General features: G+C 38.5%; 3 protein-coding genes across 5 annotated transcripts in view; 2 read left to right on the forward strand and 1 right to left on the reverse strand.

Annotated features, from left to right (window-relative positions):
• Positions 1–22,327, forward strand: part of mapk8ip3 (mitogen-activated protein kinase 8 interacting protein 3) — a gene marked incomplete in the record, with an annotated part of 1,049,817 nt that overhangs the window by 321,579 nt on the left and 705,911 nt on the right.
• On the reverse strand, positions 127–10,274 carry LOC108239305 (beta-galactoside-binding lectin). 2 transcript variants are annotated; one of them, XM_037978667.1, is made up of 5 exons: positions 10,162–10,274; positions 9,390–9,469; positions 8,395–8,566; positions 8,111–8,248; positions 127–761 (listed from the first exon to the last, which is right to left on the reverse strand). In XM_037978667.1, the coding sequence occupies exons 1-5, from the start codon at positions 10,168–10,170 to the stop codon at positions 753–755; spliced, it is 408 nt and encodes a 135-aa protein (XP_037834595.1). In that variant the 5' UTR covers positions 10,171–10,274; the 3' UTR covers positions 127–752. The 2 variants fall into 2 exon arrangements, with proteins under 2 accessions (XP_037834595.1, XP_017277429.1); XM_017421940.3 differs by lacking the exon at positions 127–761 and having other exon boundaries at positions 7,575–8,248.
• gtpbp1 (GTP binding protein 1) lies at positions 14,272–22,095 on the forward strand. Of its 2 annotated transcripts, XM_017421938.2 has the most exons (14): positions 14,312–14,727; positions 15,850–15,961; positions 16,070–16,250; positions 16,377–16,560; positions 16,789–16,953; positions 18,200–18,323; positions 18,438–18,552; positions 18,642–18,786; positions 18,887–19,069; positions 19,197–19,332; positions 19,441–19,619; positions 20,550–20,711; positions 20,950–21,000; positions 21,163–22,095. In XM_017421938.2, exons 1-14 carry the CDS (start codon positions 14,533–14,535, stop codon positions 21,277–21,279), a joined length of 2,049 nt encoding a protein of 682 aa, XP_017277427.1. In that variant the 5' UTR covers positions 14,312–14,532; the 3' UTR covers positions 21,280–22,095. The 2 variants fall into 2 exon arrangements, with proteins under 2 accessions (XP_017277428.1, XP_017277427.1); XM_017421939.3 differs by lacking the exon at positions 20,950–21,000 and having other exon boundaries at positions 14,272–14,727; positions 21,163–21,300.

Here is a 22,327-nt window from a genome sequence, read left to right on the forward strand (position 1 = left end):
ACAGAATGGATACAAAACAGTTTCCTTTTGGGAGTCAGTTTTATGAAAATTTCTCTACTGGTTCGTGAGATTTTTGCAACTTGTTCTTTAGGATGACTTAACAATAAAGACATCAGTCTTTTTTAAAAAGAAAAAAGTCACTTTTGATTACAAAGAATTTACTGTTCAAGAAAATTTATTACAAGTTGACAGGGGAAAACACAGATAGAAAGATGTGTCAGGAACATTTCTCAGCTCGGCTCTCTGGAGAGCAGTGAAGCTGTTAACAGTTCAGTTAAACTGCTCTGCAAGCTGTTTGGTGATTGACACCATGTGCCAACTGACTGATGGGTTTATTTTTCCTGAGTGTTGCATCATCGTATCTTAAATATCTGGTCAATTTAAGTCAATATGGAATTAATTAGGAGGACGATTACTGAGTAAACATTTCAGGAGAAACCCAACACCCATTTAAAATCAAACAACCATAGAAACTGTTTAGTTTCAGAAATTATGCAAGAACCCATAAAGACAAGCCCAGAGAAACGATCCATTAGACAAATTAAGTATCTCAGCATTTTTTTGTGTGCATACACTTATTATGGCTTTTTAGGTCTGTATCTTCTCTAAACATCCATATATTTGCTTATAGTTACCCTCAACCAGGAACATTCTTAACATGATGTGATAAACATAGAAAGCTGGCACAGATTTAAATCAGCTTGGAAAACATTTGCTGCGATGTTGTCTGTTGTTCTTCGGAGGGTTGAAGTTCACTTGACCTCCACACTGATGATGCGAGCGTCCTCCCTGAATCTGAAGAAGGAGTATTCTTCTGCTCCGAGGCGGTTGGGGACGTTTATGGCAGACTTGCTGCAAAAACTCACCAAAAACCCCGTGGGCAGGAATTTAACAGTGACCTGAGCCGATGGGACAAAGAGGAAAAACACAGACAAACAAGCATGGTTAAAATGTTACACATTACTTCCAAACTGTCTCACTTTAATTAACAGATGGATCCACATTTAAAAACTGATCACAGGTGTGTGATAAGAACATCTCTCACTTTGAACTCCTCCCCGTGGCGGAAGGGAAAGCATCCCTCACGTATCTCCTCAGCATATTTGCCGTCCTTGAAAGAGTTGAAGACGGTTACATTTTTGTTTCCTAGATAATCAAAACGTGGGTTGATGTGGATATAGTTCTGTATGTCATGGCCAAACTCTATGATAAATCTACAAGAAAGAAAAACAACACAAACATTTTGTTAGATTTTCAGCTGATTCAACACATTTAGGGGAAACACAACCTGACAGACAGCCTACATAGTTGCCGCAATTAAACATCGCCTGATTCTTTTACTGATTTAAAGTTTGCAGGAACTGATTACTGTAGCTTTCTGTTTAAGTAAGAACATGAAAAGTTTCATTCTCTGGTCCTAATATCTGATGTGCTGCAACTAAGTCAAATGACGAGACAGAAAATGAGCTCTCTTTTTTCTCTTTCGCAGGTTTCATACTCACCTTTTAGCATCACAGTCGGGAATTCCAACAACAGTCAGAGTCTGTCCAACTTTGAAGGGCATGTTCTTAATTTCCATAGCCTAAATACAAACAAAAGGAAGGAGGATAAACAATAATATTACTGCACACACATATTTGAGCTTTAGTTTATAAAGCAGCATACAAACACTTTAAGTTTTCTGGTCCCACTTAACCATCAGGGACCCTTTATGTAGGATTTAAAAAAATCTTCCTGAATAGGTTATTCATTAATTTGAACACTTTAGTATGAGCAATCATTTATGAAAAAACGCTGTTCATGCACTGAAACAGGCTCAGTCTTTGGCAAGATTAAGTGGTGCACTTAATCTTCATTATATTATGTTGTTGTTGCTTAGCTTTTTTTCAAACTTCTAAGGACTAAATACTGAGATATTAATGGTCATAAGATCTGAACTAACCCTTTAGCTGCCTTCTTTAAGCAAATATCAAATTTTTAAGGTCTGATCAGCAAATTTCAACTGTGGGCTTAACGTTGCAGCTATTTTGAAAAATTAAAGTAAAAAGTGAACAATATTGGATTCAGTGAAAAGGAGACCAAATGTTCCCAAAGAAGGTAAGATTTATGAAAATTTGACTTTAGTGCAAATTTGTGAAAACTGGTCTGGTGGAGAAACTTGGAAAAAAACTTTTTAAATGTTCACAAAAACACAAATTTATTCAAAATGGGCCATTTCATTGTTAAGTTAGAAACTTTGTAGGAAATGTTTTGACTGAGCCTAAAAACATCCTGCTCAAAAATGAGCAGCACCACTTTTCAGATTTAAAACATGACACCAAACTGAAGGAAATTAAATACACGTAAGCCATTACTGTCAAACATATACTTACCTCATGCATCTTTGCAGGAGTGCAATATTCTGTCAGGCAGAGCTGAGAAGAAGTGATAAAACTGAAGAGTCTTCTCACTTTCTGAACTCTGACATTTGACTATATATGATGTGGGACACGTGACTGAATGAGATGTAGGAGGGTCCCTCAAGCTGATTATTAAACAAGTTCAAATGAAAACAGGTAAACAGGTTTACAGTTATGAAAACAAGTTGAGAAAACAGAGGGGGATTTGGGCCACACTGAACAAATTTACATACAAATAAACAGGTTTAAATACCTGTAAACGTGTTTGGTTTGTATGGTCTATGTGATAAGGTTTTTCAGAAAGGTTTATCTCTGTTTGCAGATGACAATGTGATCTGTGATAAAATCAGGTAACAGGCGGAAGAGAACTTGGAGAGGTGGAGGTATGCACTTGAAAGATGAACAATGAAAGTCAGCCGTAGAAAGACAGAGTACCTATGTGTGAATGAGAGGGAGGCAAGTGGAACAGTGAAGCTACAAGGAGGTCAGAGGTCACAGAGCTGAAGATGTTGAGGTTCTCCTTGGGAGGGACGAGGATGGACAGGATTAGGAATGAGGTCCTCAGAGGTACAGCACAGGTTGAAGGACTAGGAGATAAAGTTAGAGAGGCCAGACTGAGATGGTTTTGACATGTGCAGAGGAGGGACAGAGGGTATATTGGTAGAAGGTTGTTAGAGACGCAGCTGCCAGGAAAAAGACGAAGAGGAGATATATGGATGCAGTTAGGACATGGAGGGAGTTGGAGTGATGGAGTGATGCTCAAAAAGCATCTTGAGACAAAAGCAATAAGCACAACCCAAGCTTCATTTGGACGCGGGGTGGGGGTAGGGGGGGGCTGTTAGTGTGTGTAAACTTGTATGATCCTAAACACCAATATGAATATATGAATATTGTATTATCAAATACATGCAGTGAATTGCACACTGGAATTCTATGTTGTCTTATCCAAATGTGGACATTAAGATATGTTGTATATTTTGAACAGACATCTACAAAATTGCAATCATGACCTTGTTAATATAAAAAACTTAATTGGATTTTAAAGATATGTAGTTCTGGTGAACTCTGTTTTTATTTTTTGTCATTAAACCTTTAACAGTGTATTTGGACATGTATGTTCTCTGTCATCCATTAGAGATCCAATAAGCTAACCCTTGACTGATGTTTTTTGTTTCTTGTGCGCTTAATTAAGTGAAACCTTGTCAAGAAGTTTGATGTACCTTGATATAAATCTTAACATATGTCTATGAAGATCAAAATAATTTTTGAAGAAAGGTTTTCTTGAAACAATGCATTCATTCAACTTCCCTTTCATCACTTCATCTTCACCGACAGCAACAACATGTTTTCAGTTTTACTCCCATTAACCAAACATGCAAAGATTTTCAGAGTCAAGAAGGAGATCTTCTTATGCTGTTGTCAAGAATCTTGTAAGCACTTGCCAAAATGAAAAACTGCTAAGACTGTAGAGAACTGATGAGGAAATGTTGTTGATCTGAGTAACATTTTCCTCCGTTCAATAATGTAAGGTAACTATACAGAGGAAAGAGCCATGCACACAAAACTGAACAAATGTGCACTGTCACCTATGTTAAAGTGCAAAAGAAGCAGTACTAAGTATTTATAAATTTTTGCATTTTATAGTTGAAAAAATATGTCATCATGCAGTGGAAAAAAATCTAATTCTAAAACAAGCAACTATAGTGACATAGTAAATATTAGAAACTTTTGTTTGGGAAAGACTAAAAACAGATAATTATTCTGCTTTTACACAAAATGTCCTTTCCTTTTATGTAAATATTAATGCATATGTTTGAGAACATATGTATTGTTTGAAAACATATGCATTATCTCGCAAGTACTACATTTCTTTGGGTAATTTTACAAACATAGTAATAGAACAGACTTCTATTAGGAAGCCAAAAACCTTACCCAAGGAGAGGTTCATAGACTTTTATTTTGAAACTGACCTTAGATACAAAGACATTGAATCAGTGCTTGGCAAAACACGTAGATTTCAGATCAGTGAGAGACATTTGAAAAGATTCCTCAATTCACAGGGACAGTCATCGCAAGGACTGCTCTGACCTGGAGGTCCTGGTAGAGTTCATGAACAACAAACTGCAGTTTTCTGGACAACTTCACAGATAAATGCAGGCAGCATGACCTTCCAGTGAGGAAATAAGATACGCTTAGTGTAAAGGGATCCCAGAGAAGTGTCTTTAAGGCAAGCATGGCATCTCACAAGAATACTTCTCAAAATATCTGAATTTTTATCTGACTGTCTAAATTATACCTTTTAAAAAATTTCTTATTTAAAAAGAAATGGTACAATTGATATTTACATTTTATGTAACGACCCAGCCTATACTAAATCTATTATTTTCAATTACTGAATATTTTTATGAGGGTACATTAAAGAAATATATATATATATATATATATATATATATATATATATATATATATATATATATATATATATAAATTAAATAAAAACAAAAAGACTTTAATGGATTGCTGCTGGAAATGTGGGAGAAGAATTGCCAAAGATGAGGGTCTGTGCCACATTGAATAAGTTTACATACCTGTAAAAAGGTTTTAATATCTGTAAATTCGTTTGGTCTGTGTGATAAGTGGATAAGATAAGTCTCTTCAGAAAGGATTCTCATGCAATATAACCTGTCTGACCATGTGATTCTTGAGATGGAAAAATACAACTTCATCTGAACTAAACTAGAACCAAAAGTTATGCATGACTGAATTCCACAGAAAAAATCTTACAGGAACTGTTGTGTCATAATCATTAAATCAACAAATACAGCATACAAACAATAAGTCACTACATATGTCAGGGCCGGAGGAGAAAGAGATGAAACCAGAGCGCAGACTCATGATAAAAACAAAAAATTATTTTAAAAGATGAAAGAAACGAAAACAAAAAGCTGATGGGGCAGCAAAACTAAACATAACGAACATCTCTCTCAGGTTTCATCATCTTGTGCAACAACATTCTTCAACAACAATAAACAGAACCTGGCTAATACATAACTACTTCAAAAGGCAAATTCAAAAATAAGTGAGTTTAAATGTTTTGACAACAAATAACTGAAGTTATACTACAGTAATTACACTCAGACAGTCTGTGTGTATTAAAACAAATAATGGATGTATAATATTTACAGTACACACAACTCTAACTACAGTAAACCATTCCTAAATGTATTGCAAATCAATGGTGCGTGCTCGAGTCACATAACTTGGACTCGAGTCTAACTCGAGTCATTAATACTAATATTATGAAAAGTTATGAAAGTTGACCTAACATTACCCTCCAGTGGTCACTATCAGGTATTCCAGAATATATATATATATTACTCATTGGAGCCAATAGTTAACTTAAATATACAATGAAGAAACAGAACAAAACAATTTATTACAATTTAATGTGATAATTTTATTCCAAAACCCCACAATTTCCTGTAAATATTTAAAGTAATCTTCACCAACAGTTCTTCAGTGTTTTAAAGTTTCTTTGAACATTGGAGCTTATTTTGTTGCTCCTGATGACAAGCTGTTGAGCAGTATGTGCTTAAAATGAAAAAAACAAACAAGTGGAAGATAAAACAAGAAGTGTCAGGCATTAACAAGTATATCTACAGCAGGTGAACTGTATATAAGGCTGTGTGGAAACAAAAAGGGTATTGTTCAGAAAAAGGCCATGTACTGTACTAAATGAAGAAAGAAAGAAATTGGGGATGCCCGATACATTTTTTTTTTTTAAATGCTGAGGTCGTGTTCAGAAATTAGTCACCTTGATGCCAAAACATAAGCATCATGTTTTTACCAACCGAAAAGCCTCCTTTTTCTTGCTGTCTTTACTTTTTTCTAGATCCTTTTTAAGCTTCCTCTTTACATTCAGTCCCTATTTGCTCACCCAGCTTGGCTTTTTAAGTAACTGTAACTCACACGCTTTCTCCTTCCCCCACACCAAGAGAAACAACAACATTCTTTCACTTCTGCCTCCTAATGGTCAGGTTATCTTAAAAAAAAAAAAAAAAAAAAAAAAAAAAAAAAAAAAAACTCCTTTTCACTCTATCTCAAGTGAGGGGACCTTTTAAACCCTAAACCCCAAAACTGGGTTGCTTTTAACGGAGTGATCAATTCTGTTCGGACCTTGAAACCATAACAGTGACATCTTAAACCTCTTTTTTTTTAATTCTTTAGGGAGTCTCTGTTACCTATATAACTTAAGGGCTCCTGAATTCCAGAGTGTTCTACTTACCCAACGACAACTGACTAACTTATAGCCATTTTTGTGTTGGGTAATGTTGATTAAATATAGTGATCATCTTAAATTGGGGTGACTCCAAAAGTTTCATTGAAATCCTTCCAGTGGTATGTGAGATATTTTGCTAACAGACAGCCAGGCTTAATGCCAACAGTTATTGCCATAGTTTGGGGATGATGCTCAGCTACTACCACACCAAACTGTAACTCATTATCTGTCCAACTGACTGAGTCAGAAACATTTCATTTGTTTGTTAAATTTAATTAGCTGTTACAGCCATCTTGAACTGTGTTGAGTTGAAAAGTGAATCAGTAATCTGTGATTGCTTTCTGTTAGTTTTATTAAAATTCCTCCACTGGCACATGACATTTTTGAAACTTTTGCTTAACAAAGCTGAATTGACAATCAAGGCATTAGTCTTTTGTGAAGAGAAAAAAAAAATGTGTTCACAAGGTATTTAGTGCTCAAGAAAAGCACACATGTAAAGATAAACTGTGTCAGGAACATTTCTCAGCTCGGCTCTCTGGAGAGCAGTGAAGCTGTTAACAGTTCAGTTAAACTGCTCTGCAAGCTGTTTGGTGATTGACACCATGTGCCGACTGACTGACGGGTTTATTTTTCCTGAGTGTTGCATCATCGTATCTTAAATATGTTGTAAATACAATTTTGAGAAGTCAATATGGAATTAATTAGGAGTGTGATTACTGAGTAAACATTTCAGGAGAAAGTCAACATTCATTTAAAATCAAACAACCATAGAAACTCTGTAATTTCCCTAATTTTTCAAGAATCCTTAAAGTCAAGCCCAGAGAAACGACCCAGTGTGTTTTCTTGTGTGCATAAACTTCTAGTTCTTCACAGTAAATTTGAAAAAAAAAAAAAAATACCAGACTTTAAGTACATTTATTAAAGGGTACATATTAATAATATTTTTTTCATATCTCATTACAAGTATAACATTTGGTTACAGATTTTTAATACAAAGACAAACAAAAAACAAATATATGTTTGTGCGTGTGTGTGTGTGTGTGTGTGTGTGTGTGTAAAAGAGCAGTTTGTGAAAAAAAAAGCAGGTGTTTTATTTTAAACAAATGCAGACCTGAAATCTTAAAAGACATAAAAACATTTAGAGAATTTTCACAATTGGTTTACATCGAAGTCAAAAGCCCTGGTTGGTGTGTAGAAAGGTTATGCAGTCAAAATGGCTGCTGTTTGCATATTTCTGTCTGCAGATCTAAAGATTATGGCTAAGTTTTTATCTTCTCTAAACATCTTTATATTTGCTTATAGTTACCCTCAACCAGGAACATTCTTAACATGATGTGATAAACATAGAAAGCTGGCACAGATTTAAATCAGCTTGGAAAACATTTGCTGCGATGTTGTCTGTTGTTCTTCGGAGGGTTGAAGTTCACTTGACCTCCACACTGATGATGCGAATACCCCCAGAGAAGCTGAAGAAGGAGTATTTTTTCGCTCCGAGGCGGTTGGGGAAGTTAATGGCAGACTCGCTGCAAAAAATCACCGAAAACCCCGTGGGCAGGAATTTAACAGTGACCTGAGCCGATGGGACAAAGAGGAAAAACAAGGACAAACAAGCATGGTTAAAATGTTACACATTACTTCCAAACTGTCTCACTTTAATTAACAGATGGGTCCACATTTAAAAACTGATCACAGGTGTGTGATAAGAACATCTCTCACTATGAACTCCTCCCCGTGGCGGAAGGGAAAGCATCCCTCACGTATCTCCTCGGCCCACTTGCCTCCCTGGTAAGAGTTGCAGACGACTACTTTCTCATCTCCTTTGGAATTAAAACGTGGGTTGATATGGAGCGTGAGGTTATCTTTGTCAAGACCAATGTCCATGCAAAAACTACAATGAAGAAAATAAAACAAAAGCATAAAAAAGGGGAAACAACTTGAGAGATTTATGGTTGCTGCAGTTAAACATCACCTGATTCCTTTTACTGGTTTAAAGTTTGCAGGAACTGATTACTATAACTGTCTTGAACTTGGAAAACAGGGAAGTTTCCTTCTCTGGTCCTCTTATCTGATGTGCTGCAAGGCTGCGTTCACACTGAAGGTCTTAATGCTCAATTCCAATTTTTTTTGGCTCAAATCCAATTTATTTTTTCTGTCGTTCACATTACATTTTAAATCCAACCTCCGTCAGACTCCAGTCCAAACAGTCTACAGTTCCCGAAATGAAACGCATGGGCAGAAGAAGATATGACGTCACACTCTGCATGCTGTGTTTCTGGAAGTAAATATGGACGCTGCGAGTGTTAGTATGCGTGTGTTGATTTGGAAGTTGCTGTCCAATCGGGGCCAACTGTCCATCCAAATGGTAAAAGAGAAGAGAGGGCAAAGAAGAAAAAGAGCTCAAATGTTAACGTTGACCTTTTTTTTGGAAGCTGTGGCTGCTGCCTCTGAGCAGAGGCATATTTGGATGCAGAGTCAGAACCAAGAGTGGAGGGACTCTGACGTGAGGGACCTCCGTCCTTTCATCCAGTGTAAAAGTGGGATGAAATGGGACGTGAACGTTCACACTACAGTCGCTCTGAATGACATCGGATATGTATCCGATTCACTACCACATATGGAGAAGACCTGGGTCGGATATGAATAAATCTGATATGTGTCACATAGGGGCGAAAATGAGCCCTCTTTGTCTTTCTCGCAGGTTTGGTACTCACCATAAAGCATCAGGGTTGGGAATTCCAACAACAGTCAGAGTCTGTCCAACTTTGAAGGACATGTTCTTAATTTCCATACCCTAAATACAAACAAAAGGAGGAAAGATAAACAGTTATATTACTGCACACACATATTTGTGCTCTAGCTGATATGACAACAAGCAAACACTTCAGGTTTTTTGGTCCCACTTCTATGGAAGTGTACAACCGTCACAGCAGAAAATCAATTTTTGAACATTTTCACGTTCTAACATGATAATTATATTGTACAAATGTAATAATTTCATTCAGATGGTGGCTGTAGTATGCTTTTAGCATGCATTGACAATGAGACTCATTTGATAAACAGGAGGAAGAAGTTATAGCATTCCAGGTTAATTTGGGATACATGTGGTGAGGATGGCTAAAAGTATGGATAGCCCATATTCCCATAAAACATACATACATACATACATACAACATATATATGAACACATTTAAGGTGGTGAAATTTATATCCATGAAGCCTCCAGTAACATTGCAGCTATTTTGAAAAATACAAGCAAAATGTGAACAATATTGGATTCAGTGAAAAGGAGACCAAACTAAGATTTATTAAAATTTCACTTCCGTGTCAAAATCTGAAAACTGGTCTGGTGGAGAAACTTGCAAAGCACTTGGAGACAAATGTTCACAAAAACACATTGAGTAATTTGAAATGCCATTTTACTGTTGAGTTAGAAACTACAGGGGATATTTGTCTGAATTTAAAAACATTCTAATATATGCTTACCTTTTCCATCTTTGCAGGAGTGCCGTAGTCAGTCAGGCAGAGCTGAGCAGAGGTGATGAAGGTGAGGAGTCTGGTCTCTCAGTCTGAATATATATGATGTGGGAGGGTCCCACAGACTGAGCAGCGTTTCAAACAACAAAAACAACGTGACATAAAGGTGAACAAGTCATCTCAAACCTCAAAGAGCTGAGCTTTTTTTGTTGTTGTTGCTGTTATCAGTATGTCACTGGAGACATGTAATCTGGCAGGACTTTGAAAGAAAACAAAATAGCATTTTAAAGTAACTCACCCAGCAGCGGCTACGTTTTAAGTTTAGGAGGACATTTTTTAAATTGATGAATGTTTATATGAGTCTACCTTGTGGTACATTCAACAAGTACTTATATAACATGACCATATTAAAAGATATTTTTCAAGTTGTGACCTTTTGTTTTTGTGTAAAAGTTTCTCTGTATGAAGCAGAGTTGTCTCAGCATCTTGGTGCAAAGAGCCAGATGGGACTAAGAGGAAGTGCTATCACCTATGGTTGAACTTTCTTTTTCACTTCTGGTTTTGGACTGCCCGGAGAACTGTACATCCCTCGCACGCTCCATGCTCAGAGGAGAACTGCCTGAAACCGAGCCTTGAGGTCAGAACTTTGTTTTACAGTTTCCTCATCTTAGCCAGGGGGGGAGTCCAGCTACGTTAAGAAGTTATGGCTAAAGTAAAAAAAGGAAAACACTTTAATATGGGTTGCTGCTGGGAATATGTGGGGGGAAGGGGGGGTTGACAAAAAGATGAGGGTCTGTGTCTCATTGAACATGTTTACATACCTGTTTGTTTGGTCTACATGATAAGGTTCTTCAGAAAGAATTCCCACAGAATACAACACGTTTGACCATTTGATAGTTGATTTAGAGAAGCCAGGCTGAACCGAAACCAAATGTTTTGCAAGAATGCAGTCCAGAGATAAAAACGTACAGGATCTGTTGTGTGATGGTGCACTCCTTTATCACTAAAATTTGACTGTAAGAAATGTTGCTCCTGGGGAGGCTTCAGTCCTGCCACAAACATGGACTTAAGTTTACCTGTTTGTAGATTTTATCCAGTAGAAACAGGTCTTGGCTGGAGCCTGACTCTTGAGGTTTTGTCTGAAGACTCTTCGTGAATTTGTCTGTTTTTTTGTTTCATGAATATCTTGGACCTATTTTACTTTTTGCTCAAAAAGCGTCTCGAGACATAAGCATAGCCCTACGAGCTTCAGTTTGGGGTGGGGTGGGAGGTATGAGTGTGTGTGACCTTGTGTGATGCTAAACACCAATTTGAATTTATGAATATTGTATTATCAAATACATGCAGAGAAATGCCCACTGAAATTACATGTAATCTTATCCGAATGTTCAATAGAAAGAAAAAAAGAAAATAAAACTGTTTTTTGAAATTAGTGGCTAATTAGGCTTGAATCACTTTCAGTGAAAAACAAGGAAAACACACAGAGACCGGACCTGATGGTAGCAAAAGTGTGGAAAGGTAAGTGAAAACATATCAACAAGGTGATGCACTTAGAAGATAAAAAAATAATTCTGATTTTGAAGAAAAGCGTTCTTGAAACAATGCATTCATGTAAACATGATTACCTTTTGATGCTGAGACTCTAACGCCACTGTTAGAAATCCTCCAGTTACATACAAGTCTTAAAATTTGGTTAAAAACAAGATCAGGGGAACAACACTTGACATGTTACATGTGTAATTTGATTAACAAAATTACAGAAACACTGTGTGGAAAAGTTAAGTACACCTTTTCTCCATCCATCCAGCCAGGTCCTGTAAATTAAATATACTAATTAACTGATCATCAGCAAGAGAAACCTTTAAAAAAAACGTTTTACTTGTTTGATATTCTTCAGCACACAGTTGAGAGTTAACACGATGCCAAGAAGGAAAGACATCAGCAACAATCTTATCAATCTGGGAAGAGATATGAGGGCATTTTTATCAATCTGGAGGCCACTATTTTAGAACACGAGAAAGATTATGAACACGTGTAAACAAATCCAATACAGTTGCTAATCTTCTCGGAACATATTGTCCAAAGAAGTTCAGAAAAATAAGGGTGAGGGGAGCTATCTCTCAGACTTCACAGGCTTCAGTTAGCATGTTAAATGTTGAAGTTCATGACAGCAAAATTACACAAACACTCAACAAGTATGTCTGTCTTGTTAGGAAAAGCTGCCAACAAAGCCTTTTTTTTTTAGAAAGGAACCTGAAAGCATTGCTTGAGTTTACACCATGTTGTTTGAAGAGTGGGACAACTTTCCCTCCAAAACCTCCAGCAGCTGGTCTCCTCTGTTCCTGTATGATTACAGATTGATGGTAAAAGAAGAAGGGATGCTTCACAGAGGAAAACATGGACCTGTCCTGTCGTTCCTGAGATATGTTGCTGCCATTACATTTATAATTACCTAATTTAAAAGAATGGTACAATTGATATGCATTTTACATAACGACCCAACCTTTTCAGAATTGGATTTCTATAAAGCAGCCCACATTTACACCCCAGCTTGATAACGAACATTATTGGAATGTAGTCAAGCTGTTCTCTTCCAATACTTTCTGAGAAAAGGTGTGCGGTTTGTCCTTATCTCAAGTAGCAGACCTCCACAGGCAACACAATGGGCTGGTAGTGTCCAAGCCACATCTTAGCCACATGTTAAACCACATGAACCTGCACCTCAGAAAACATAACAGTACATTCCACTGTACACTAACATTTAGAAAGCTATTTAACTGTTGGTAAATTAAAAAAAGAAAATAAACTTAAGTTACACTACAGCAATACTCATAAACTACATTCAGCCAGTCTGTGTGGATTAGAAATAAGAAATGGGCGTACAATTTATTGTAGAATAAAGTAAACCATTCCTAAATGTATTGCAAATTTGGCTTTAACAAGAAGCCCACTTCCGTTTTCTTAACTGGCCATAGAAACCATAGACATTATACTGTATACTGTCTACAACAGAAACCAGTAAAGTTAGCCTAACACTGCCCTCCAGTGGACACTATAAGGTACTACATAGTTACTTTATCCACTGAAATACTCCACTGTAAATTGAAATTTAAAAAATAAAATGAATCAATAAAAATAGAAAAATCTGTATATGTCTGTATATTAAGAACTATGTCAGTTAAAGTAAAACAAGGTAATCTGACAAACAATGCTTTTGTTTGTTTTACTGTTTTGTCTAAATGACCATGCACTGATTGGCTCTTTTAAAGTTTTTTTTTTTTTTTGCTGTGATTTGATTGTTTTGGGTTTTTTTTCTTTATCTTCAACGTTTTTCCTTAACTCTGTTGACAACGTTTTAAAAGTTAAGTTCAAATTAAATAATGTAATAATTATAGGTATTAAATACAAAACAGCCCAGAGTTGTTGAAAGCTGTTTTTGACTTGAGTTGGATGTCCTGGTTAACTAATGAATCTGCCTGAATAAATAATGACTCAATGGAGATATCTTTTAATATCACATTAGGCAAATGCAAATTTAAAAAGTAAGTCTATGTGATTACATCATCATTTTCCCCCCCTATACATCTAACACCTTTACAAACTCTAGCCAAGTGACGGATTGGTTCAAAACATGAAAAAATATTGCATGACTATTGTTTTAATGACTGAGAAATACAACAGTTCATGATTTAAAATCAACAGCTTTAGTTAGACTATTAGTTATTCATATTTTTTTAATATAAAACTTGGCAATAACAGCTACTTTTTAATTATGACTGTCATTAAAACAGCAATAACTTTCAAAATATGTTACACAGGCTGTCAAATAGTTTCCTGTTTTCGTATAAAGGTACATAAACCTTTGACAGTCATTACCCCTGTAAAACTCAGTATAAGTTGTTTATTAGCATGACATCAGCTGGAGCTGGAGTGTTACATGGTGATTACAGCATGACTGTCAGGCCTGCTAACCTGCTAACACCTGTGGGAGGCTAGCTCTGTTTTTAATCATATGAACGGCCCGCTCGCTGCTATTGGTCCGCCGCTAGCAGGAGCAGTCATACTATTTGTGGACACCAGTGAAGCACACGCCTTTATTTTAATATTAATAAGGTAGAGGGACTTCTGTTATTTAAATAGCTTGAATAAAAACACTATCAGCGTTCGACCGGGTTGTTTTTAAATCGTTGTTAATATGAGCTCCGACGCCCGTTGATTACTTTGTGAGTTTTCCAGCTAATGCTAGTTAGCTAGCCTCAGTGCGGACAGTTTGCGCTCTGTGTGTGTGAGAGAGTGTGTGTGTGTGTTGCACGGTTGCCAGCCGTCGTCAGAATAATTTGCACAGCTTTGAAATTGAGAGCTACAGGGTTTACATTAGACATGGCATCAATAGCAGCGTCCCATGAGCCAGGCATAAGCCCGAGCTCCGTGGCGCTGGCTGACGCCTTACTCCCCGCTAGCATATTTGCTCCGGACCGGGGAGGATGCGGGGAGGAAGCCGGGGACGAGTTCTTCGACGAGGGGGACGTCATCAACGGCGAGCCCGAGGACCGTGGGATTGACTGTAGCAGCAAGGTAAAAATCTAGGCCTAGATGTTCAGTCACTAATGAATGAATGAAAGTGTGAAAATCTCTCATGCATACTACACTGTTATTATCAAGCATTGCAACTCAGCTCATGATAAAGCTATTGGGGTCCCTTTGGTTCATTTTTCTCTTCTTGAAATCTATTTTTCGCCTTGGTTCGGCGTTGTTGACGTTCAACAAAATAGTTAGCTTAGCCGCGGCTAACGCTAGCTCCAGCTGATGCTTGAGCGCGTATCCTGGCAAGCTCAGCGCACCATATGTTACAACAGAGCATTTAGGATAAAAACAGCAAAACAAATCGCTGCTTCTGTGCTAAAATATTGTACCATTTTCTGACAAATGTAAAGCCCTCAAAACTCACTAAATAGACACGACATTTGGCATTATGTAATCCCAAGTGTTTGACTGTAATAATTAAAGCCGCCGTTTAGTCCCTGGAAGTGTCAAATTACACATCACAAAGGTATTTATTGTCTGTCCTGAGAGTAATCAAAGATTGCACAGTGTTGCATCATTAATGTAACAGCCTGTTGACTTTTAACTCCCAATTAGAGTAAACATTTAATGACTTATTGACATAGTTCTGTTGTGTAGTTTTTCATCCTTACTTAACTCCATATACATGGCTTTTGGTTCAGGAATATCAGAATTCGATATGTTTCTGAAAGATCATCAGTTAACACAAATTTTACAATCATAGCAATAACACTGTCATGACTGAGGGTAGTGTTGGAAGCAATAGTTTAATCTTACTTTGCTAAAGAAAAAGTTGTTTGATTCTTGTTAAAAAACCAAATTAGTTTTTACTTTTGTGTTTCTTGACCGAGTGGAGAGTTTTAGATCTGTATGAGTGAAGATAATATTATGTTTGTATATATATATATAGTGTTTTGTGGGAAAAATGACAGCTGTTTTGTATGTGTGTGTGTGAGAGGGAGAGAGAAACATCATTTGAGCTTTCTATTCCTTTACACCTTTTCCTCTGGTTTATGTTTTTTATATGTAAAGGAAACGATAAGAAGAGACTTCGGACAACTCAGTCTCTCTTCAAAACAACACACCTGCATAATTGTTTTTTCTTCATTTTCTCTCCTTTATGGAAACCAACAGCTGGCACTTGTTAGCCCAAACGGAGAGCAGTATGACTCGTTACTCCGGCAGCTTCGGGACAGGATGGAAGAGGGCTCTGGAGAGACCATCTATGTGGTTGGAATGGGTTCTGGTAAGAAGCACATCAATTGCAAAGATTCAGCACTGCATAGGTGCAATTTAACACTTATTTTTTAATTCACTTGTTGCAGTTTGTAACAGTTGTTTATCTCCTTGGTAGATGGTGGTGACTGGGGTCTGGATGAGAAAGATATGGAGGCCTCAATAGCCACAGTGCGCTCTATGTGTGAGCAGCTGGACACTGACCTCATTCCTCTGAGGGAGCGCAGTGAGGCTGCTGGGTTGGTCCGTGACTTTCTGATCCGGAGGCGAGTGGGCGAGCTGGACTTCTTGGAAGTCAGGTCAGTAGTTTAATGGTTTTGGTGGCGGCTCACGAGCGAATTTCACATAACGGCGTGCGCTTCCAAAGTGTTTACGAGCAGTTTGCTTGATCGTCTGGAACACCCAAGACTTTTCCTGTCCCCCAGGGTCGCAGTAGTGGGGAATGTGGATGCTGGTAAGAGCACGCTGCTGGGCGTGTTGACGCACGGCGAGCTGGACAACGGCAGGGGTTTCGCCCGGCAGAAACTCTTCAGACACAAGCACGAGATGGAGAGCGGCAGGACCAGCAGTGTGGGCAACGACATCCTGGGGTTTGACCAGGAGGGACAGGTGAGGGCTTGGAAGGTGGCAGAGGGGTTATGAAGCACTACTGTTTTCATTTTGATCCCATCAGACAACCACAAAGGACGGGTTCCCCTCTAGTGGCTGGAAAAATAAAGAAAGACTAGCTTGTCTGTATTCTAGTGTTTTGTGAATTGCTCTTGAATAGTTAGAATTTCTTTGCGTCTGGAGACCATGTGTTTATGATTTCTGGTATGCTTCGTTGTCTGTGTCCAGGTAGTGAACAAACCCGACAGCCACGGAGGCAGCCTGGACTGGACCAAAATCTGTGAGAAGTCGTCCAAAGTCATCACCTTCATCGACTTGGCCGGCCACGAGAAATACCTCAAAACCACCGTGTTTGGGATGACAGGACATCTCCCAGACTTCTGCATGCTCATGGTCAGGAAGTTAGAAGCCATTTGTATGTTTGTGTCTGCAAAACATGATAATGTAAAACAAATTTCCTGCCTGTTTAGGCCCCCTGACAACATTGTTAGAAGAATAATAAAAGCATAGCTCCCTAACCCAACTAGAGTGCTAGGAATTAATTATGCATCGTAGCAGCAGAGACTCATCCTGAATCATTAGTTGCTCACAGACCTGTTTGCATGCTGCTTTAAGCCAGAATATACAGCTCTGCTACACAGAAGCAGCATGCAGAAACCTAAGGTCCAGTCATGTCTTCCACTTTCCTCTCAAGTAGTGGGATGTTGTTCAGTGTTTTACTTTGTATGACTCGCTGTCAGTAAGAAATGGCAGGACTGTTATTGCATTGCGAAGATCCAACTCGTATTTGTTATTTTATGTCTCATCTCCACGGCTGAATGCCATCTGACCAGCAGGATGGTGAGCTGGCGCGGTTGGCTCAGCTGGTGGATGCACATTTTACTGTGGATGGTATTTTTGTTTTTCCTTGTTGTGCACTCCCCGTGAGGTGAAACATTATTACCACCAGTACTGGATAGCAAGAAGACCCCAAAAAGAATAGAGGAAGTAGTATACATTTTGAGAAAACCGTCACAGTGTCAAAACAACGGCATCGGCGATGGTCAGAGTACCGATTTAAACGAGAAAACACGCAGACCGCTTTATCAGGGAAGGGACAGTACGACTTCAGCATCAGCTGCAGTACAGGATGGAGTAAAGACGTCATAAAATCTTTTCCACATAAGCAGACATGTTCTACCTTTAACTCATTTATAGCTTGACTGCCGTCTGTGGGCCAAATCCTGTAGGTGCTTTTAACAAACACTAGTTAATTTTTATGTATTCTGTTTGTAATTAGTAATTACAGTAACATTAAATAGCACTTTATTGTTTTGTTTTACCTATTATTGGTTGGTCTATATGTAAACAAATGTATATCTAATGAAGATTTTGATGTATAGGATGTGTTTTTTAAATTCAGAAAAGGGGAAACGCAAAACCGTAAATGGATACCCTCACTTTTTATAACTGTATGCAGTTGCTCCACTTGCATCATGGATCAGGTGTCTGTTTCAATCTCTTATCTCTTAAATGATTTTAATTATAACATATTTAAACTTTGAATTTAACATACATGTTTGATTGCTTGTCAACAAATGCAATAAGAATAAGGTCTCTTTAATCAATAAATATGTATAGTTTTTGTTCTCTTTTGCAGGTGGGCAGTAATGCAGGCATCGTGGGAATGACCAAAGAGCACCTGGGCCTGGCTTTAGCTCTAAATGTGCCTGTTTTTGTAGTGGTAACCAAGATAGACATGTGTCCAGCCAACATTTTACAAGGTTAGTCTTCTGATATTCCCCTTTGTCCACTCTTGGAATGGACCCTGTGTTGTTGCACAGTTTCACTACAGCTAAATGTGAAGTAATCTCTAGTCTTGCTTGTCCTTCTAATAGAGACTCTGAAGTTGCTCCAAAGGTTACTGAAGTCTCCGGGCTGCAGAAAGATTCCTGTCCTGGTACAGAACAAGGATGACGTCATAGTCGCCGCTTCCAACTTCAGTTCAGAGAGGTACTGGGTCTGTAGAAGAGAAATCGAGTTCGAATTGAAATGGCTAAATTGTAACATGTTTTTTTTTGTTTTGTTTTGTGCCTTTGCAGAATGTGCCCCATTTTTCAGATCTCCAATGTGACGGGGGAGAACATGGACCTGCTAAAAATGTTTCTCAACCTGCTCTCCTCCCGGACGTCCTACAGGGACGATCAGCCCGCCGAGTTTCAGATAGACGATACCTACTCCGTGCCGGTACACCGACCACAGACAAAGTCCTATTTGTACACGTATTTTACTATGTAAATGAGGCACAAATCCCACTGAACTTCAGGTGTTGTTCCGTTTGTCTCAGGGAGTGGGAACTGTAGTGTCGGGAACTACTTTACGTGGACTCATTCGCCTGAACGACACCATGCTCCTGGGGCCAGATCCTCTCGGTAGCTTCATCCCCATTGCTGTTAAATCAATCCATCGCAAAAGAATGCCCGTGAAGGAGGTTCGAGGAGGGCAGACTGCCTCGTTCGCTCTCAAAAAGGTAGGGGGTGTTGTGTCACAGTGCCATCTGGTGAGACAGCAAGGGTTGGGATTGCAAATTCATCTCAATTGTACAAAAGTCTATGAGAAGATGTTTCATTCATGTATATATATATATTTTTTTATAGATAAAGCGCTCCACTATAAGGAAAGGCATGGTGATGGTGTCTCCAAAGTTAAACCCTCAGGCAACTTGGGAGTTTGAGGCTGAAATCCTGGTGCTGCATCATCCCACTACAATATCCCCTAGATATCAGGCCATGGGTGGGTAACAGTGACCCAAAGAGGCAACGAGAGCTTTCCGTAGCTCACTTACTTACAATTAATCTCTTCACGTTTTCCCATTTTCTCCTCACCTCATGCGATGATCAGTCCACTGCGGCAGCATAAGACAGACAGCCACCATCTTGTCCATGAACAGGGACTGCCTACGGACAGGGGACAAAGCTACAGTCCACTTCCGCTTCATCAAAACCCCCGAGTATCTGCACTGTGACCAGAGGCTGGTGTTCAGGGAGGGCCGCACCAAAGCTGTGGGGACCATCACTAAGGTAGAGAAGATGAGTGGGTTTTGGGATTTTTTTTTTTAATACATAGTTCCCACAAGACTCGGTCGGGGGAGCTATTTTCACCACATTGGTAGGTGAAGCGCTAGAAGATGGCTTCAAAGCAAACTAAATCCAGGTAGTTACTTTCTATTCACCATTGTGTGAGGGGAAAAATATAGATCACTGCTGTCGGGATTGACCCACATGAGGTGCCAAAAGAGGAAAAAAATGTCACCTTGTACTACATTGTTAATTATTTGGCGTACATGAAAAGTGCCTTCAACATGGAGGAGCTTGAAAGCAGTCAGTGTTTTAACAGATTTGTAAAGATTGTCCAAACTGGAAGGTAAGAAATAATATCATACATGTACATGTAGGCTTAGCTTGTCGACAGTGTTAATGGATTAGAATCAGACCTAAAATGGCACCAGCCCTTTATTTGTAACCATCATTCAACCAAAACAGTTTTTATTGTTGTGTTATTGTTATATCACTGATAAAACCCTTTAACTTTTAAATTCTTTAACTGTAAAGTTACCTTTGGGGTTTAGCACATACCATATCTGAGTTGTCTACAGTAGAGACGTTCTAAATCATGAAACTGGTCCAACATTACTTAATAGAACTTTAAATGTTACTTTTACTGAAATTAAAGTAGTTTGAGCAGATCCTAGATATCTTCGAAGGCTGACTTTCTGCACACAGCTCCTCCGTTTGAGGGTCCTTCATGTTTCCTGATTTTTGAGTGTAGTAAAAACTACAAAGCTTTGCCAAACTATCAGCACAGTTAGAGCATCCTTTAACCTGACCTGAAACAACCATTTCTAGTTGCAGGTTTCTCTTTCCCTTTACTAAACCCATTGGGGTTTTTTTGTCTCTCAAATGATTCCTCGAGTTTTACAAACTGACACCTGTTTTTTTTCTTCTTTCCAGCTGCTGCACTCTACCAATAATTTGCCATCCAACTCCAAACCCCCACAAATCAAAATGCAGTCCACAAAAAAGATGCCACTCCGAAAAGAGGACGGCACCATGGCAACCAGTGATGACGCAGCAACGATAGCACAGCCAGCAGGCCCAAACACGTCACAACCGGTGAGTCAGTGAGCACGACAGTTCGAATCCTGCACGCTGCCCACCCTTTGGATTTCCAGCTTCTCTTCGACGTTCGTCCCAAGTCTTAACGATCTAACTCCTCGATTCTGTGTCCTCTCTTTTCTTGTTCGACAACTTACCCATCAACCAATGTCGTTTCATTTCAAAACTTGCATTTTGCCACCTCACCTCTTTCCGCTCTCTGCTCCCCCTTTGCTTGCGTGGTTGGCTTCCAAAGGGAGAGGGAGATGATGACCCTCAAATAAAGGAGGGCAACAAGGAAAACAAGGTAACATGTAGATGAATTATGCACGAGAACAAACATGTGGAACCAGCCAGTTATACAGTTTGTGTTTGTCCAATAAACAAGAGGGAAGCCTGTTTGCATTTGAAAGTCTACATTTAGTGTTTCCTATCTCTGAGCTTCTATTGTCTGTTTTTTTTTTTGTAGCCCAAGTCTGGAGGTGGTGGAAGAAGAAGGGGTGGCCAGAGGCACAAAGGAAAAGGCCAAAACAGCACCACCAACTCGATAGCAGCACCTTCCTCAACAGGAACAGGAAACAGCTGAATTAACCATCGTCTCCATGCAAACTTTGCTCTTTCATTCCACAAAGGAAAAAACCACAGAAGATAGATGTGTTTGGAGCAAGAAAGTCTCGCTCCCTGCCTTTTTACACAAGTGTTTTTCTTTTTTTTTTTTTGTTTCAAAGTGGAACAGTTCAAACAAAAAGCAGACAATTTATGCATCTTAATGTCAGCTGCCTTTGGAATAGTCGTAATCATTTGGGTATAGAGCGTAGTGTGGTTTTTGAGGTTAGCCTCACTCAACATAAAGTTATTTAATTTTTTTTTTTGTCACTGAAAGACTGATACATGCAGCTATAATCGAAATTCTCTCATGCATTCCCCGTGGACTTGCAACTTTAAAACAGTACTATTTATATTGTAAATTAGCTGCCGCGTTAATTGGAAGGATGATGTACAAAATGTATGCAAATCAGAAACGAATGTAGCAGAGGGCATACAAGAACTCAAAACTAGGTGGAAAATTTTAAGCTATGGCATTATTTTGACTGTCAGTTATTTATTTAGCACAATATTTACTCTTGGATGGTTTGAATCCTTCTCATCTCACGTGCGCTCTTAGATTCTGTAGTATCCGTCGTGCTACCATTGTCAGTCCATGTACAAACCTTGCACCAGTAGCGTTCATACAAACAAGAAAAATAAATAAACAGCACACAACTTGTCACCTAAGCAGTTAATATATTGCAGTACTTGTAACTCTAGTACCCCATTTGTTATGGCCTGTTGGTGTTTCTACGTGACATTTTAAAAACCCACTTTGCTGCAGAGAGGACCATAAATAAATACTTCAACAAAGCAGCTTTTTCAATTTGTGCCTTTTGTTATTATCTATTCAGTTCTGAGTGGTTCGAGCCAAGAATATTGTAAAAGCAGAAAAAAATGTCAGTGCTTAGTTGTCAATTAAAAATTTCAAACGACCATTTTTTTTGGCCATGTGTCCCACTGAAGAGCTTCAGCTACAAAACATTTGTGTACATTTGTCTAGTAATTAAAAATGAAAAATCTACTTTTAGTTTCAAAAATAGTTA

Source organism: Kryptolebias marmoratus, linkage group LG12 (genome assembly GCF_001649575.2).
Source record: "Kryptolebias marmoratus isolate JLee-2015 linkage group LG12, ASM164957v2, whole genome shotgun sequence".
Lineage (NCBI taxonomy): Eukaryota > Metazoa > Chordata > Actinopteri > Cyprinodontiformes > Rivulidae > Kryptolebias > Kryptolebias marmoratus.